General features: G+C 27.4%; 3 protein-coding genes across 3 annotated transcripts; 2 read left to right on the top strand and 1 right to left on the bottom strand.

The window, feature by feature from the left end:
• Window positions 1-2,989: 2,989 nt before the first annotated feature.
• Window positions 2,990-3,871, top strand: GO595_009267 (Myb-like DNA-binding domain containing protein; the record flags this gene model as incomplete). Its single annotated transcript, XM_067922933.1, has 1 exon — window positions 2,990-3,871. One exon carries the CDS (start codon window positions 2,990-2,992, stop codon window positions 3,869-3,871), a length of 882 nt encoding a protein of 293 aa, XP_067770269.1.
• A 6,662-nt stretch (window positions 3,872-10,533) lies between these two features.
• Window positions 10,534-11,750, bottom strand: GO595_009266 (uncharacterized protein; the record flags this gene model as incomplete). The annotated part of the gene is made up of 2 exons (XM_067922932.1): window positions 10,534-10,537; window positions 10,591-11,750. The coding sequence occupies 2 exons, from the start codon at window positions 11,748-11,750 to the stop codon at window positions 10,534-10,536; spliced, it is 1,164 nt and encodes a 387-aa protein (XP_067770268.1).
• An 896-nt stretch (window positions 11,751-12,646) lies between these two features.
• On the top strand, window positions 12,647-15,226 carry GO595_009265 (transcription elongation factor Spt5; the record flags this gene model as incomplete). Its single annotated transcript, XM_067922931.1, has 1 exon — window positions 12,647-15,226. The coding sequence occupies one exon, from the start codon at window positions 12,647-12,649 to the stop codon at window positions 15,224-15,226; it is 2,580 nt and encodes an 859-aa protein (XP_067770267.1).
• Window positions 15,227-15,561: the final 335 nt, after the last annotated feature.

Raw genomic sequence — 15,561 nt, 5'->3', positions numbered from 1 at the left:
TAAATATATTTATGAAAATAAAACTGAAACATCGGAAGAAAACTTTAATTATTTAGCTTATAATTGTATTAATAGTGGAAATTATGAAATCTTAGGGTTTTTGGAAAAAGAAGCTGTTAAAATCAATGAATATATTATTAATGAATCAGCAAGATCTGGAAACCTATACCTTGTTAAGGATTTTCTTCAAAATAACCAAATTCCTAAGGATATTTTATGTTTTTCTTCAAAATCAGGAAATTTAGAACTTGTTAAATATATTCTTGAACAAGAAGGAGTTGATATTAATGCTAAAGATATATATTTATTTCATTTAAAATTTGTTTTAAAAGTTTGATGTTTCAATAAAATGTTTGGAAATTATTTAAATTATTTTATACAGCACTTACATGGGCAATTTTAAGAGAGCATATAGAAATAGTTAAAATACTTCTTGAACAAGAAGGAATTGATATTAATACAAAAGATATATATTTGTATTGTTTAGAATTTATTATAATAGCTTTGGAATATTTCAGTATAATATTTGGAAATTATTTAAAATATTTATGACACCACTTATGAAATCATCTTGGAGTGGTAAAGTAGAAATAGTTAAATTACTTCTTAGGCAAAAAGGAATAGATGTTAACGCTAAAAGTGTTTATTTGTTTTATATAATTTATATTTTAAAGATCTGGTGTTTAATATTAATACTTGGAAGTTGTTCTAGTTAAATAAAACAGCACTTATTTGGGCATCTGAAAAAGGTTATAATGAAATAGTGAAGATAATTCTTAAAAAAAAAGGAATTGATGTTAATGCAAAAGATATTTATTTGTTTTATTAAATATTTATTTTAATAATTTATTGTTTATAGATAATATTAGGAAATTATTTGAATTGTTTCAAACAGCACTTATTTATGTATCTAAAAATGGTAACATAGAAATAGTTAAATTACTTCTTAAACAAAAAGGAATCGATATTAATTCTAAATCTATTTACTAATTTTATTTAATATTTATATTGAAAATTTGATGTTTTTAGATGTTTTTTGGAAATTATTCAAATTAAATAAAACAGCACTTATGTTTGCAGACCAAAACGGGAATAGTGAAATTGTTAAATTACTTCTTAGCCACAAATGAATGATGGTTGTTTATAAAAATATTTCATTGTTACTCGTAATTTTAATAAAAAGAAATATTTGAATTTTTAATTGTATATGAGAAAATATCACAAAAAATTTATATTGATATAAAAAAATTTAAGTTGTATTTCACCTCTTCATTTATTCACATTGTGAAGTATATAAAGATATTATACCACTAAAATATTTATAATTAGAATATGATTTGTTTTTGACAAAGAGAAAGAGAGATTCTATACACAATCGTTTTTAAAACATTATTAATTCTTATGTAATGAATTTTTATCTAAGAAACAAAGATAACCAACACAGATTGTAAAGCATATATAAAGCCTCTATAAAGATAAAATATATCAACATGACAATTGAAGTTTTACTTATTTAAAGAATCAAATAAATTAAGATAATTCTAAGAAGATTTTAACAATTGTGATCACAGGGGAATCATTACATTATTTTCTCTATAATGAGAAATAAATAATCATATTTTCGTAGTTTTATGTTTATAAAATCAATAATTTCAAGAATGTGAATCTTATTTTCAAAAAAATGTTAATTAACACTTCCATCCCCATGGGGATAGACCCTTTATAAAGGTTCAATTCGATTTCTATTTTCTAGATAGATTCAAAGAGTTTGCTTTATCTCATGACATGTACCATGATATCAATATGTTTAAGAACATAATGAATTTGTTGATGTTTAAAAACCTTTTTGATATTTGCATTCATTGGGCAATGAAGATTTTTGAATCAAATTATTTTTTAAAGTTTCATCATTGCCAAAAATTATTTGCCATTCCTCATAAGTATTCCCTATTTCGACTTAACTGATTCCAATACGATATATGCAATGGTTTTGTACTTAGAAGCGCTTTGTTGCAAAAATTTTATCAGACTCAAAACTGATGAAAACGATGCTATTTCAAACCAAAGCTTTTGATGATATTTTTTATGATTGTATACAAACCTTTTTTACTTTTTCAAAACATTTTATGATAAACTGTTGTGTATTTGTATTCAATTTTTTTGGGGTTTACAGTTGTTTTGATTTATCCCAGAAATTTTGTGTGGAAAATGAACCGTTCTATAAAATGGGATCATTTTGATCGTATGACAAATTTACCTTTTCATTCTTCTTTCTTTTAATGATATTTACAAACACACCAATTGGACTGAAAGAGATCGGACGACACTTTAAGGCCTTTTCATGACTTAACTGACAAACTATGAATATAATGATCAATATTACATAAATTTTTTTTATTTAGGTACCTAGTCCAATTTTGATATTAAATATCGATTTTTATGAAACGACAAGGCGTTATAAATTTGAAAATATCAATACAAAATTAAATAATTGTAAAAAATTCATAACTTGACAAATAATTTTCATCTGCACCTTATCTATATCATCATAAGTACTCCTGGATGCTCCAAATTTTGTTATTGGTTAAATTATTTTTATTCATGATTTGAAAAATCAAGAGAACCTGTTCATAACTTAAAACTAGCATGGGCTGCAACGCCAAAACCCAATAATTTATTCGAGCCCAGGGCTCTGTTGCAGAATTTCTGGGCTTCCGATTACCGTTCATAACGGTCGATAAAAAGGACGAGTTTGCTTTTAAAAAAATTCAATGACGATTTTGATAGAACTTGTTTCAAAAAGTTAGGACGATACTCCTGTTTTCAATCATTTGAGAGAACATCAAAAAACCGATGACGCTAATGAAAACTGGGGTTTTTTGATAGTGATTTCACTTGGTGAGTGAATTGTTAATTCAATGGGGTTTCAGAAAAAGCTGTTCATGATTGTTGTCGTAAAACATTGCCATATCGTAATTTCATCATGACTATGCAGAAAAAAAACTCCCCCCTTGTCGATGTTGCTTTAAACTATCTCAAAGAAGTAAGTGTAAATCAGAGCCCAAATGATATCGAATTCATCAAGGATTGCTTTTCCAAATACATTTATGGCTTAATTCCTTTTGAAGTCATGTGTGAAAGTCTTTCACGCTTCGTTAAAAGTACAGCCCCATTCGAAAGACTAAAAGCAATTCTTGACTGTGAAAATGATCCAATTCCTGAAAATACAGAAATTGAAACAGAAAGAATGCCAAACGCCCGGAAAAAAACACGCTCTTGGACAGCCAATGAAGATGCCAGACTTTTGTACGCAATACATAAATTTGGAATAGAAAATTGGGGAGCAGTTTCTACTTTTGTTGGCAATGGAAGAACTTGTTCCATGTGCTCGCAAAGGTGGATTCGTGTTTTAGATCCAAAAATATGTAAAGGTCATTGGCTTCCAGAAGAAGAGCGAAGACTTGTACAACTTGTTGTGAAACATGGTGAAAAAAACTGGATGAAAGTCTCCGCACAGCTAGGAAATAGAAGTGATGTACAGTGTCGTTACAGGTATATGCAACTACGCAAGAGTGGGAAGATTAATCGCCTATTTCAAATTCAACCAAATGTTATTCCACAGATTTATGATATGAGCAATAGAATGCCTCCTAGAGAACAAGCTCAACCTCTAGAGCAAATTCCAAACTTTAACCAATTTGAAGTTCCAAAGCCTAATATCAATGTTCAACCACCACAAGCCCCAGTAATTCCGCAAATATCCACACAAAAAATGAACGAAATACAATTTAGATTAGAAGAACAAATCCAGCTCGCCAATTCATGGGACTTTTTCAAATCAGATCCATTCTTTGATGTTGAATGGTTTTAAAAGTTTACAACAGAGCTGAAAATTTGGCCACCAACACAAATTTGAATGCTAGAATTTTTTGAGAATAAAAATTTCAATAAACATTATTCAAAAATTTCAAACATATTGAAAATTAAATGCACGTTACATTATGACAAATGGAATCCGAAAAAATTGATTTAATTCTAGCGGCTAATTGAGAGGGCGTTTCGAACAGAACGTCTTATTAGACCGGTCGCATATTCAATTTTCAAAAATATAAAATATAAACTATTCAATATATGTCAATAATTTTTGACCTTACAAACTTGGAAGAACAGACGAAAACCGGATGACGCAGTCAATTTCATCAGAAATATTTCAGAGAGATGAACAGATTTGGCTCAATTTTTTTGGAAACCGCTGAAGTCACTTTTTCTTGCGTTGATACAAGAAAAACGTCGAATTTTCAATGCATATTGCTCTGAAAACTGTTGCACGATTTTCTTTAAAGGCTGTTAAAATATAATTTATTATTCCATATAAATAATTGAAGATTTAAAAAAAATTCTACAAACTAAATTTGAAGATATATCAATTTTAATTTCCAAAACGAGATTTTTCATGGCTTATTTGGCCGGCTAACTTTGAAACATTGATTGCTTTATGAAACAGCTTATTTTGATCATAATTAATTGAAAATATTTTCTTAATTTATTTGGTCGTATTAAGACATATTGTATACTTTATTGATCGTTGTTCTACCTTTCGATAAAGTATATAATTTGATTTTCATACCCTCTTCTTCAAATTATTTTTCTTGATAAATCGGTAAATATTTATAGTAAAATATTTAATAATTAAACATAAACCCCATAAATTTTTCAGCGAAATAAAAAAAGTTAACCTAGGTCACTTATTCTTCATGAGTGGAAAATTTTCAGACTTGGGATGATGTAACATTTTTAATATGTAATTACATTTTATTATAAAATCCTACTTTATATTTTTCATTTTGCGATCTTTTGTTTTGAAAAAAGACATTTTGATTATGTAAAACTACAGGTTCCTGCAAATTTTCTGTTATTTTACAACATTTACTATTAGCCTAAAGTTAAAACAATAATTATCAATTTCATCTTTGCTCTCCTAAATATAAACAAGATTTGTAATTTTTATAATAAAGAATCGTTATATAGTGTCTTATTCAAACTTGTTTAGAGATTTCTTCATAACAACAATAGACCGAACGTTCGCATTTTTGAATTTCTTCTGATGATTTATAATTAGCTGCAGCTGTTGGATATCATTTACAAAAACAATTAAAAACTAAAATTTTTTTATAAATTCAAATTCATTTTCCAAACCCATTGAAATAAACAGCATCGGCCAATGTGCTCAAAGCAGTATAAACACATTGCTTCAACAAATTTTCATCACATTTTTTGTATTCATTAATTTCATCATTTCTAATTGTATCCAATTTTGCATTACACAAAGCAGCGCAAAGTGTTGACAACTTTTCAGTTCTATAATTTGATCCTATATTATTAATCAAGTTCAAGCACTTTTGGTAAATTGCTTCGATTAATTTTTCGAAGTTCTTTAGATAATTATTAGCAGCGTATAATAACAAATCCAAAATATCATCGAAACGATTTTGACATGTACTTCCACCCAAGAACGAGATCAAATAGTTAATTACCCATAGACATTCGCTTTCATTTCTTTTATCGAAATCTTTAAATATAATTTCGGCGACTATTTCTTTATCAGTTTTATTATTATTACTAAAATTACAAATGTTATTTGATATCCATGATAATATATCATTATTACCAAAGACTACTAAAGGTATAATGAAATATATTAATGAATTTGTGTTTTTAAGTTTTAATGAATAATTTTTATATAAATCGATTGTAATTTTTCGTGTGTCGATTTCGATGAAACTACAAGTTAATACAGTACTAAATGATTTAAGGAAATTATCAAAGAAGTCAATCATAAAGAAAGTTTGGAATTCCTTTAAACAAGAATTACCGATTTTACATAAATAATTATCACATTCTTTTAATAGTTTTATATTAATATTATTATTATTATCGATAAAAATATAATCTAAAATTACATTAATTAATTTAATTGAACTATTTCGTAACATTGTATTAGAATGATGAGTACAATACATAGTAGGGAATAATAAACAAATTGGAATCATTAAATTATTATTAAATTTAGTTATAATTTTTGTTAATGATTCATAACATATTGATAATTTTTGTGGCCCATAATCATTCGAATTAAATAATATCGGCATTTGTATCATATATTTTAAGACATCATTCATTGTACCTTCTTTATATAATAAAGAACCTGATTTCTTAATGAACCAAATTTCTGGATTATCATCAAGTTTAGTATCAATGAAATATTTACGATATCTTTCTTGATAATCTTTATCAATGATTTCTAATATAGAATCAACTAATGAAATGAATTTAATCGGTTTTAATGTTTTAGGATGTAACATAATTAAATTAATTTTTTGTTGGAAATTATTTAATTGAATTTGTAAATTTGGATTTATTTGTATTATATTTTCAAACATTCCTTCGAAACATGGATTTAACATTTGTATTAATTCATCTGTAGAATATGCTAATCCCATTACTAAGCCAAAGAAGAATAATGGTAAATCAATAGTCGAAAACTCTTTAGAATTAAATGGTAATGTATGAATTGCTGAAAAGAATTTTATTGGTGAAATTAAATGTCCAAAAGTTCTTCTTCGTATTATACCATCAAATAATTTCTTGATTATAATTTCACCCATTAATTTACTTTGATTCCACATAAATGATTGTAAACAACGTTTTGCTATATTAATATCAATATTACTTTGTAAGATGATATAAATTGAGACCTCAATAGCTGTTTGATTATTAATTTCATTAAAGAAATAACGTTGTAATGAATAAAGCATTTGAGGATCAATAATCGTATGATAAATTCCACTAATTATTTTACTTAATGAAGGAATACTTTTCGATATATTAATAAATTTAACAAATAATGGTAATAATACTATTAATGCATCTAAACTATTCTTTTCATTAATATCAATATAATTTATTAATGAATTTACAACTTCTTCTAAATAACCACTATTTATTACTTCTTCAAATAATATTCCCATATTAATCTTATTAGATGTCATTGATATTATTGGACAATTAATAATATTTATTGAATCTTTTCGTATCGATGATTCAAATAATTGTAAGACTTGATTAATTAAATATGAAGGTCTTAAAGCTATTAAATATAATGAAAATGATATCATTTGGATCTTAAATAATGGTGTCATTGTAGATAATAAATTAGATACATTTAATTGTGCTACTGTATTAACTCTTTCTTTAAGTAATTGGAATGAATCCATTATATATTTACCTTTATTAGTCTTTAATGTTATTGATTGAACTCCTAATTTTGTTGAATATTTTATAATTACATCATTCTTATATTCAACTGATTGAATTGTATATATTGGAATTTGTAATATTACATTAGTTTTATTACCTAAAATATTAATATTCGATAATAATGTTACAGATAAATTACATATGATAAATGAAGCTGAAATAGAATTATATGTAACTGATATATAACCTCTTCTTTCATATTTAATACCAAATGCTTGTTCTGGTAAATATACTTTGTCTTTAGATGTTAAATAATTAGTTATATCATCAGTAATTATAATTTTTTCATTTAATTTAGTGTTTTGTTTGATAACATTTGTTAAATTATCATTTAAAAGTTTTGCTGAATCATATGAAGGATTAATTAAATAAATTTTCTTAATTTTATCACATAAATCTTTTGGTGTATTTTTAATCATATACATAAAATGATTTATAAACATTTCAGTAATATTTTTTATATCAATGATAAAAATATAATTATTTTTAATGTTTTGTAAATGTAAATTAAATTGTATTATTAAAATATCAATAGGTAAATCAGGTATATTCGGAGGTAATATATAAAAAGCTTTTGATCCATCATTAAATTCACCTGCATCCATTAACCAATTAAATGTATTCATGATGATAGCTTGATCAGGTTTTAATGATTTATTAGAATATGTACCTAATAATCGATCAGTAGTCATAGGTCGTTCACCTATATAAGATACAACTATTTGTCGATCTACTACAAATGTATCGATTTTAATAACTGGATATATTGGTTCAGAATTAATCATTGATTCTAATAATTCTTGATATTCATTACATTTAATTATTGTATTAATGAATTCCGTTTTATTTAATTCATTTAAATATGTATGAACATTATATAATATCGGATTATCGATTAAAGGCTTTAAGAAACATTTCAAAAACATATCTTTAGCTACTTCTGTAGATTGAAGTTTAGCAAACTTTGATAAATAATAAGCGAATTGTGATGGTGGATTAAATGTATCTATAAATGGTATAATAGTATTAACTTTTGCATATTTAAGTAATTCATCTAATTTATATTTCGATATCATTTGTTTAAACCAAGCTTTAAAGAATATTGAAATAGGATTAACATTATCAAATATTCCAGGTTTATAACATTTTGATATTTCTTCTATTAATTCATCATGTTTATTATATACTATTAAACAAGAAATTGCTGATTGTATAAACTTTATATTTAATGATGGAGGATTCTTAAAGATTTCGAAATTATTTTTAGTTAAATAATCATAAAGTTGATCTTTTTGTCTTAATTGAAATGGTTCTGGTGTAACTCTTGAAGATCGTGCACTAAATAATAATCGATTTAAGATTTCATAATTTTCATGTGTCGAAGATTCTGAATTTGAAGTCTTTCTTTTATTTAATGAAACTTGTTCTGAATTTGTTCGTTTAACTTCAAATAATTCATTTGATGAAGAAATAGTCATTCCTGATAATAAAGTTAAAGATTCTAATAATAATGATTGGAATAAATGTTTTGAACTTTTAGCTAATTGAATATATATTGGCCAAGCTAAATTAGAATTATTTTTTAATATATTATTTAATGAAGTTTGAACATATATAATAATTTCTTTAGTTTGATTTGATTCTAATAAATATTCTAATGAATTTACTAAAAATGAAATTGTTTTAATTGATCTATTTTCAGATGATACTTCAGTAATATTTGGATTTGATTCATTGATATCAAAACTTAAATTATCTAATAAAATTGGTATAGTTTTAGAGATTATTAATGCTGTTCGATAATTATAAGTATCTTTAGTTTTAATTGCATATCTTAAAGCTAATTCAAATGTAGTTATAATTGTTGATATTTTATTTGTTTGATTTGTATTTGTTGAATTATTCGAATAAAAATTACCAATAAACTTCATCATACTTTCAATAAATATTTGTGTTTGATTTTCAAATACATTGAATTGTATAATATTAAAGAAAATTGGTATTGTTGATTCGATTAATGTAATAGTTTCATCATTTAATTTTTGGGTACAAAATGATGTTAACATATCAATAGATATTTTCCAATAATAATAACGATCATATTGAAAATTAATAGCACGTGAAAACCATTGAGTTTTAGAGATCTCAAAGAATGTTGGGAAAGCGTTTATATCCAAAAATTGAAATGCATTTGATAATGAAGGAGCTTCTTCATTTAAATAATATATAAACAAAAATAATGTTGAAAAGAAATATGATGATAATGAAGTAATTTCATCATTAGATACATCTTCAAGTCTAGAACAAAAATGACATAAGAATTCAGTCATTGTTGAAATACGTTTTAAGTCTGGTGTAAATAATAATTGTAATCGACTAATTTGAATAATATTTGTAACTTGTACATTCTCTGATTGTAATTTCTTTGTTAAATAATTTAACCATGCTCCCATTACATATTTAATTATTGTTTTTAACTTTTCATCATTTTGTGGTATATCATACATAGGGAAATGATATTTATTTTGATAATTATATAATGAACAAATTTGATCAATTAAATTATCAATTGAATCCAATTTATTTAATCCAATAATAGATCGTAATAATAATGAAATAGTCATTAATTGATCAATCATATCATTATTAATTTCTGCTTTATCTTTATTTAATGTAACTGATAAACAAACATAAGTCCAATTTAAAAACATATTAAATAATGTATAAAATGTATCCGAATTCGGAGCATTTAAATTAATTGCTAATTCTAGTTCAGTCTTAAATGAAGTTATTATTTCAGAGACATTTTTCATGATTTCTTGATTCGATATTTTAGTGATATAATCTTCATTATAAGTCCAAGTTCCTTGTAAAAATAATAAAAATGGTTCAATGTCAAATGTTTCTGCTCTTGATATATATGACAAAATGTTTTTGATAATTCCTGTTTGGACTGATATTGCTGGATTTGAAGCAAGAAACTTTTGGAATGGTATTGGATGTTGAATAATAGATGTTGGAATTGATTGATGTAATAATATACTATATAATGTAAATTCTTTTGTAGTTTGACCAATTAAACTGACAATGTTAACAACTAAATTCGATTCTTGTTCTTTTGATGATTGTTCAATTGAACCAATTCGTAAGAAGTTTAAAACATCATTTAAATGAATGGTCATTTGTTCAAAATGTCGAGTTGTTATATACTTTTGATTACCTTGAACTGGATAATCATTAAATACTAATTCGAGAAATCTAACATATGTTGACCAGCTTTGACATGTATTAAGATTCCCAACTAATATTGTAGATGATTGACATTGTGTACCTGCTTTAGCATAATCTAATGCTGCATATCGAGGGAAAAATTTGTCTAACATTGGACCTGACAATAGAACATCATTTTTCTTATTGAATAAAAAGTCAGTAAACTTTGGCGATTCTTTGGTAAGAAACTCAATTATCTTTGAAAATACTTGAGCGGACTTTTGACCTATAAATATTGCTTCAATTAGTTCAAGCATACCATATGAATAATATAAACGGTTTACCGCTTTCTTTGATTTGTATTCTTCGACCGTTTTTAGAACGGTTTTTAAAACGGATTTAAACGGGCTCTTTTTTGAATTGGCGGCGGCCGTTAACTGAGTATGACACATCGGTATTAACGAACATAATATTGAGACGAGTTGTGGCTCGAGATCTTTTTTAATTTTCCAAAGATTATCAACAACTGGCTGGACTGACTCAAGGCCATTATTAATTAAATCAGAATGAATACTTGGAAAACGAGTATAAAATTTATATAAAAAATCATAAAATGTTTCAAAAAACGGGATACGCTTGTCTGATGTAATTGACGGTATAATGGTTTGAATAACTTTCATTGCGGTATCAAAGGATTCTTTTGAAGCTGTGCAAAGAATGACTTGATGTAAAATAAACATTGGATCTGATTTAGGTGAAGATGGATCAAGTAAAAGTTTAAGAGGATTTAATCCAAGTTTAACAAAAAGTTCAATGAGATTCGCTAAGCTTTGTTCAAGTTTTTGATAATGAGGTTGGAACGATTCTGTTGGTATTTGCGCTATTGTTAATATTTTTGGATTTAACTCTTCATAAGGTTGCTTTATCGGTAGAAGCTGAATTAGATCAGAGAGTGCTAAAAGAGATTTGACAAAATTTGGTAAAACTGGTTCAGGTGATTGAAAAACAGACATTTTTTGAGCAAGCGCATTAACTATATAAGGGATTGCATCGCTTTCATTATAAAGTGTTAATCCAGCTGCATCGGTTACATATGTACATCCTGGCTTACGGAACCAAGCTAAAGAGTGAAAAGCCTGGAATGATTCAATTGTAGTTGATGATGAAATAAGTTCGTTATCAAGTTCATCAATTAAAATTTGTAGAGACGTAAGCTTGCTCATTTTTCGTTTCTGATTTTATACTTTTTCTGTGACGATGGGTTTTTTCTATAGTATTAAAGGCGGCTTTTTAATCACTTTATGGCCGATAAACAAGGGTAGAAACAGCCCATACTGTTCTACGATAGATATACAAACAGAAATTTTGAATCAGATTTTATCTAAACCTCTTAATGGAGGTCACATTGATTGACTTTTTGAATATTTTATAATCGGATTATTTCAACTTATTTTTTCAATTTATTGAATTAAGTTGTGCAAGAAGAATTACCCCACGGTTATAAAAATAAAATAAAAAATTAATGTATGTTCCTATATATATGTAGTTAACAATTGCCTATGTATACATTTATATTATGAATATAAATTATAAAAATGAAAGTTAATTTTTACTATGCAATTTTAAATCAAAATTTTCTTTTACATTTATCATATAGCTTTAAATATTACAATTAATAACTTGAATTCCTGTTGATTCTTATTTTAATCAAGAATTGAAAATAAAAATAATGCATTAAAAACAAAAATAGTTTTATTAAAGAAAAACATATTGAGATTGTTTAAAATGGAATTATCAAAATTTTCTATTTCGAATAAATTATATATATTTCTTTTATTTGATTAACGCAAAGCTGAAAAAAATTTTTTTTTTAACAACCCGACCTCTTGCTCTCAATGTTTTAACAGATAATGTGAAAATTAAGAAAGAAGTTTTGAAATTCTTCCCTTGTTTTTAATGCTAAAATTTTTAAAAAAGTTAACAATCAAACAATAAAATGATGGTGAAAATGTTTCTTCGTTTTTATTGAAAAAAAGATGATCACAAAATGCCTTTTTTATTAAGTTCACCAAAATCACAAATTTCGGTTTCATTCAAAAAGTCAAAAGAACAAACGAAAATGAGTGATTCTGATGGTCAGATATCCGACAATTCCAATTCTGATAATGATGATGCTCCCAAATATGATGACTCTAACCAGCCATCTCATAACCCTCGAGACAAGTCAAAAAAATCTATGACTTTTAGGGATTTTGTTGAATCTTCAGCCGAAGACGATTTAGAATCCTCTAATGATTCCGACGAAGAATTTGAAGAAGAAGAGAATGAAGAAGATAGAAAATTTGTTACTGAAGAAGATGTTGAAGATGAAGGATTCACAAATTACATCCGTATGAATCGAGAGAAAAAGAAACGCCGTAAATCATCACATGAAAGGCCTCACAAATCCTATAAAGAAAAAAGTAGAGAGATTCAAGATAGATTTAGTGGATATGTTGATCGCGATGTTTATGAATATGTTGCAGATACAAAAGCTCTTAACACTCCTATTGCCCAATGGCGTGCATCACTTATTCCAACAGCAGGTGAACATCGTATTTTCCTTATCCATACGAATCCCGGAAAAGAATATCGTGTCATCCTCAACCTCACCAAGAAGTATTATCCTGGTGGCCAAATTTCAGAAGACCAAACATTTAGTAACACAGTATTTTCTGCATTTTGCCCACAACCTGGTTCAGGTATAGTATACATCGAAGCTATGACGTCAACAGATGCCAAACTATTCCAAAATGATATACCAGACGTTCTTGTATACAAAGAAGTTCTTCCAATTCCATATGAAGAAATGCAGGAAACAATTAGCGTGGCTCATCGGAGAATAGATATTTACCCAGGAGAGTTTGTCCGCATCAGAGTTGACCATAGGAATGAGTCGTACAAAGGAGATCTTGCACAAGTCATCAATGTTAATACAAATAATGACTCTGTCCTTGTAAAGCTTGTGCCTCGTATTGACTATGACGAGCTTAAAAACATATTGGAAATGGCTGAAAAAGAAGAAGATCAAAATGCAATTAGTATTGATCAAAAAGTCGAAGGTCTTCAAAGTAAACTTAACAGATTGAAAGGAACAAAGACATATCGACCGCCACAAGCAGAATTTAACGAAATTATGGTATCGAATATATCTAAGATTGAACCACCGAAAGAAGATAGGTTCCCTAAGCATATCCAATTCAAATTTGATGATCGCTCGTATAGGGTGCCACGTGTAGTTCTATGGGATAATACATATTTTGTTGGAACATTTGCATATAAAGAATATCCTATCAACAATGTCATCCATGAAGATATTAACCCACGCCAAGATGAAGTTAAGCGTTTCAGAGACAGTCTTCAAGCTAATGATTGTTTTGAAAAACATATCCCAGACTTTATTGAACAAATGAATATATCCTTGGGCATGCCATCAAGCAACAAGTTTAATGTTCATAACATAGTTCGTATTATGGATGGCGATTACAGAGGACTTATCGCCGAAATCGTAAAAATTGACAAAGATATAGTAACCGTCCGACCAATTAACATCGAAGATGGAGATGTAGAACTTTCTGTAGAGTTATATATGATTCAAAAGTACTTTAAAGAAGGTGACCATGTAAAAATTCTTAGCGGTGAATATGCTGGTCAAACTGGTGAAGTTCAAGTAGCTACTGATAATATTGCAAATGTTTTACTCGACTCTAATCATATTACAGTTGATGTAGATATGTCAAACTTAGTTACTACATCAGATGTTTTCTCCGAACCAAAATCTATTGGCAAATATGCATTATATGATTTTGTTCAATTAACAGATAAGTCCCAAGGAGTTATTTGGCGTATAGAAAATCGATTAATCTATATATTACTTAGTAACGGTGAGTCTAAACAAATATCACTTGATAATATTGATCATCGTATTGATGATCGAAGTCGAATTGCACGTGATGAAACGGGAAAGATCATTAACTTAGGCCAAATGGTTCAAGTTAAGCATGAAAACAATACCATTACAGCCCTCGTCAAACATATTTCCAAAGATTTCATCTTTTTATATGATGAATCCAATCGTGAATACAATGGAATCTTTGTCACAGAGCCACGCCAATGCAAAGTGAACTCCAATAACAAGCAACAAATAGCTCAACCGCAAATGTATCGACCAAATGCAAAACCACGGTCAGTACCAAACAGTGAATTTAAGCTTGGGCAATGTGTCATTATCAAGACTGGTCATCTTAAGGGCCAACTTGGTGACATAAAACAAATTGATCAAACATCAATACGCGTATTGTTACACTTAAAAGGCAACTACACCACTCTAAACATAAACGATCGAGGTAAGACATGGGATGTTAGGAACACAAATGGCTCATCGCTTGATTCTTTGTTCAGTAGCAGATCTTCACAAAGACAAAGGCAACAGCCGCCACAACAACAAATCAGTAGAGACACATATGGATATGCACAGCAGCCACCACCGCAACAAATGTACACGCCGTACTACTCACCTTATCCAAACGCGCAATCGCCAATGGGTGGTAACGATCGTTATTATGGGTACGCACAATCACCAAATTATGCTCAATCACCAGATGAATATGGTAACTCGTACTCAAGATCTCCTACTGCTTATTCTCCACAATACAGTTAGAAATTGATTAAAAATTAAATTTGAATTTTTTTTGGTTTATGTAAAAGTGTCATTAAAATGGAAGTCTTTCGAAACGTTTTCCAAAAATATTTTATTATTTTTACATTAAAACGAGTTTCATTAAAAAAATCTAAATGAAATTCGATGTTATAACTTATGTTGTAAAAAGAGTTGTAAATCATCTATCACACTTTAGATGAAGTTAACATTTTATAAGCAAAATAAGAGAAATATTTTATGACCTTGTTCTGTTGCTGTTTGAATATCAATTTTTAATGCTTGCAAACTTTAGACTTAAGTCTAAGTAGATTTGGTGTGGAAAAGTGACAATAACA

The sequence above is a fragment of the Histomonas meleagridis genome (genome assembly GCF_020186115.1).
Source record: "Histomonas meleagridis strain 2922-C6/04-10x chromosome Unknown contig_9, whole genome shotgun sequence".
NCBI classification, from domain to species: Eukaryota; Parabasalia; order Tritrichomonadida; family Dientamoebidae; genus Histomonas; species Histomonas meleagridis.
This window is presented reverse-complemented; position numbering and strand designations above follow the sequence as displayed.